This window comes from Cyprinus carpio, chromosome B25, assembly GCF_018340385.1.
Source record: "Cyprinus carpio isolate SPL01 chromosome B25, ASM1834038v1, whole genome shotgun sequence".
Taxonomy (NCBI): domain Eukaryota; kingdom Metazoa; phylum Chordata; class Actinopteri; order Cypriniformes; family Cyprinidae; genus Cyprinus; species Cyprinus carpio.
This window is the reverse complement of record NC_056621.1, coordinates 21169279-21173168: the sequence shown is the minus strand read 5'-3', so window position 1 is coordinate 21173168 and position 3890 is coordinate 21169279. Positions and strand designations below refer to the sequence as shown.

The window sequence follows — 3890 nt, the reverse complement described above, 5'->3', positions numbered from 1 at the left end:
TATATATATATATGCACTTACACACACACACACGAAAAAAAAACAAAAAAAAACTTCAAACTCACCAGGATGAGTCTGAGGGTCAGTACTGAGATACGGGTAGAAGTCATATATCGGCCGAGCATCTGGATCATACGGAATTAATTCTTCTGACAACTGAAAAATAAATAATTCATCAAATTCATTCATTTTTCAGATTCTCTCTTCTTTTCTCTCCCCATATTGCTTTTTACCTATTTATATAAAGATTCACAAAATTGTACTTACACAAAACTTACTAAATTACAAAAAAGGCAAGTAAATAATAATAATTAAAAAAAAATAATAAAAATTCAGGCTTGCCTGGAAAAGTTTCAAATGTTTGAAACAGAATGCAATCTCTCATGTACTCACAGGTGAAATAACACAGCTTTCCATTCTGTAATGCAACATGAAGCCCTTCCCTCATATATCTTCTTCTGTGGCGTCTATCTCACAGTTTCCCACCTGTTTACAGAATATTGCATAACGTGGAAATTACTTCACAAGAGCGCTGTACTGTGGTATCACAAATGCGTCAAAGCTTGTTTTCAAACTCTTCTGCCTTCAGCTTCACTGTCCTGATGTGAGAAAGACTAAATTTCCTGTATTGCCCATAAGTGATTAAGATGACCTCACGGAAGGATCTGGACTCTGATTGGTCAAATGTGGCGACGACTCATGAATTTTTATTTAGGACACTGTCAAGGGATTTCGGCCAATCATGATCCAGTTGATGGGTTGGCTTTATGTGTGTCTCTTAGATGATTATATGTTTTAATTATTAATGAGTAAAATTTACAAATGATACATTTGACCAATTTTAGAAAGATTATTAATTAAATTGTTTGCACACTCCAGGCTTGCCTAGATAAAAGTACATCAAACTTTCTGTTCTTAAATAGAAAATATGACTATTTTCACTGCTTCAGGGTGTTGTAAGATCTTAATAATGGATTCTATAAACCAGTTTCTGCAGTTTTGTTCTATTGTGTAATACAATAAATTTGTATTTGTAATAGTATGGGCAAATCTAAAGAAAAACTGTCATTTTTTGTGTTCATGTGTTGTTAGGCCATGTTGTGGCTTTGAGTCAGTCAATCAGAGGGAAAATTTTACATTTGCTATTGTCTGAGAATCATAAACTTCGGCGTTCACCCAAAGTGAAGTTCTGAGAGAGCTTTGTTCCCTTTTTAATCAAAGCATCACACTGTTATCGCAGGTTTTGAGGAAGCAACTACTATTGCAGCATAGACAAATGCATTATTCTGTGTTTGGCCTGGATTTTCATATGCAAAACTTGACTCACATTAGGTGTTTCTGGTATCGTTTTAAAAGAGGAAAAAATTTTGAGAAAATATTTAAAAAATATATTTTATTTTATTTTATTTTCATTATAAATAAAACTGAATAAAACTATAACTAAATAAAATTAAAGTCCTATTATCCATCCATCCATCCATTCATCTATCTATCTGACATGCGGAGTCCCACAAGGCTCAATTCTTGCACCGCTCTTGTTTAGCCTGTATATGCTCCCACTAAGTCAAATAATGAGAAAGAATCAAATCACCTATCACAGCTATGCTGATGATACCCAGATCTACCTAGCCTTATCACCAAATGACTACAGCCCCATTGACTCCCTCTGCCAATGCATTGATGAAATTAACAGTTGAATGTGCCAGAACTTTCTTCAGTTAAACAAGGAAAAAACTGAAGTCATTGCATTTGGAAACAAAGATGAAGTTCTCGAGGTGAATGCATTTCTTGACTCTAGGGGTCTAACAACAGAAATCAAGTCAGGAGACTTAGTTTCCGTAAGTTTCACTTAGTTTCAGTTGTCATGTCAAAGCAGTAACTAAATCAGCATGCTATCATCTAAAAAAACATTGTAAGAATTACATGTTTTGTTTCCAGTCAAGACTTTTATCACCAGCAGGGTGGACTATTGTAATGGTCTCCTCACCGGGCTTCCCAAGAAGACCATTAGACAGCTGCAGCTCATCCAGAACGCTGCTGCCAGGATTCTGACTAGAACCAGAAAATCTGAGCATATCGCACCAGTCCTCAGGTCCTTACACTGGCTTCCAGTTACATTTAGAACTGATTTTAAAATACTTTTACTTGTTTATAAAACACTCAATGACCTACTGTAGGACCTTAATACATAGCAGATATGTTCACTGAATATAAACCTAACAGAGCACTCAGATCATTAAGATCGAGTCAGTTAGAAATACCAAGGGTTCACACAAAACAAGGGGAGTCTGCTTTTAGTTATTATGCCACCCGCAGTTGGAACCAGCTTCCAGAAGAGATCAGATGTGCTAAAACATTACAAATCTAGACTCAAAACTTATCTGTTTAGCTGTGCATTTATCTATCCTATATCTGTCTGTATACACCCCCCCCCAGGCTAAGTATGTTTAAGAAGAAAATACAATTTTAGTTGTTCTACTTCAAAATGTCATATTTAATTTGTTACTTGCTATTTCTTTGTAATTATTTGTAAACATTTACTGGCATTTTCTGAGTTAAAGTGATTTCAAAATAAGTCTAAGCAGCTTCTACATAATTGTGTTTACAGGCTATCTAACATCTATTTTGAATAGAATACTTTAAATATGTGACAGGCTTATTGAAAACACTCCATAAACACGCAAACACATACACACACACAATGTAAATGGGGAAGTTTGGAGCTTTCACATTCACTTCCCCAAAATCTGAATGTGAGATACTTTTATGGACACTTGTGTAATGTCATCTCTTTTCTGGAGTTGAGTACTCTGAATGTCGTTTATTTTTGGATTTAAAAAATCCCTTAATGAAGATTCAAACAATATAATTGGTGTGATTAATGAGATTAATGAGGATAAATCAGATGTTTCAATGTCCTCTTGAATGCTTGGTTCTGATTTTGTATTTTGATAGGACTGTTTTTAACTAGCTGACCAGTGCACTGTGACTCCTGAGCGGGAACCCGAGTGTTTTGAGAGTCTGTGCGTTCTCATGTTTTCCCAATAGTGCATTGCAGGGTATTTTCAGGCACCACAGGAAGTCCGTTACATCTGCACACACACACGCTCTCTCTCTCTCTCTCTCTCTCTCTCACACACACACACACACACACACACACACACACTCACACACACTCACACACCACACACTGTCTCTGTTGCACAACAGTCCTGAGGAGCTCTCTAACTGTCTCACTCTACAGAGGACAACAGCCACAACACCATCATTCAGCTTGATAAAAGTTCAACTTAGATGTATATATTGTTAACAGTAATCACTCACAAAAGGCTTTCCTTTGACGGTCGCTTAGGTACCTTTCTCAGATCACAATAAAATGATCTTGTTCAACCTCTATATCATCTAGTCAGGTGTGCACATCATAAAATCAATTTCTCATTCTTCTGAACAAATTTCTAGCACTTTAGTCCATTTATGCAATTGATTATGTACATTTGTCTGCCAAAGTGGGTCAAAAAGTACAGCTGAATGTTGGGAGAACAACTGTTTCCTCAGTCATTCAAATGTTTCCTAGACAGAACAGGTATTTTGTCAAGGTGCACTGTAATTTAATACAGTATTATTACTGTAATGCTTCATATCTTTGTTTGTGAACAATTACACAATGACTTATCATTCTGATGGCACATAAATGTTTATTCACATAAATACTTCTGAGAGATGGATTTTGAGAAAATGAGAGGTTTTTGCAGGTAATCCAACACTGTGTAGCGCTGTTTGTACAAACTGATTTGAAAAATGCACTTATTGGTTTGTATATGTTACCCAACTGGCACCTTGACATCAATTTCACCTTAAATATTAGTCAAGACTTGATCAAAATGGTGTAA

The 3890-nt window shown here is 35.8% G+C and overlaps 1 protein-coding gene across 1 annotated transcript in view; it reads right to left on the bottom strand.

Annotated features, from left to right (window-relative positions):
• The window catches only part of spi1a (Spi-1 proto-oncogene a), a 6755-nt gene extending 6131 nt beyond the window's left edge, over nt 1–624 (bottom strand). Inside the window, exons 1-2 of the mRNA XM_019068371.2 lie at nt 394–624; nt 66–156 (exon numbers count right to left, since the gene is read on the bottom strand). Of these exons, the coding sequence (XP_018923916.1) occupies nt 66–156; nt 394–432 (130 nt within the window). The 5' untranslated portion in view covers nt 433–624. The remainder of the gene's footprint in view (nt 1–65; nt 157–393) is intronic.
• Nucleotides 625–3890: the final 3266 nt, after the last annotated feature.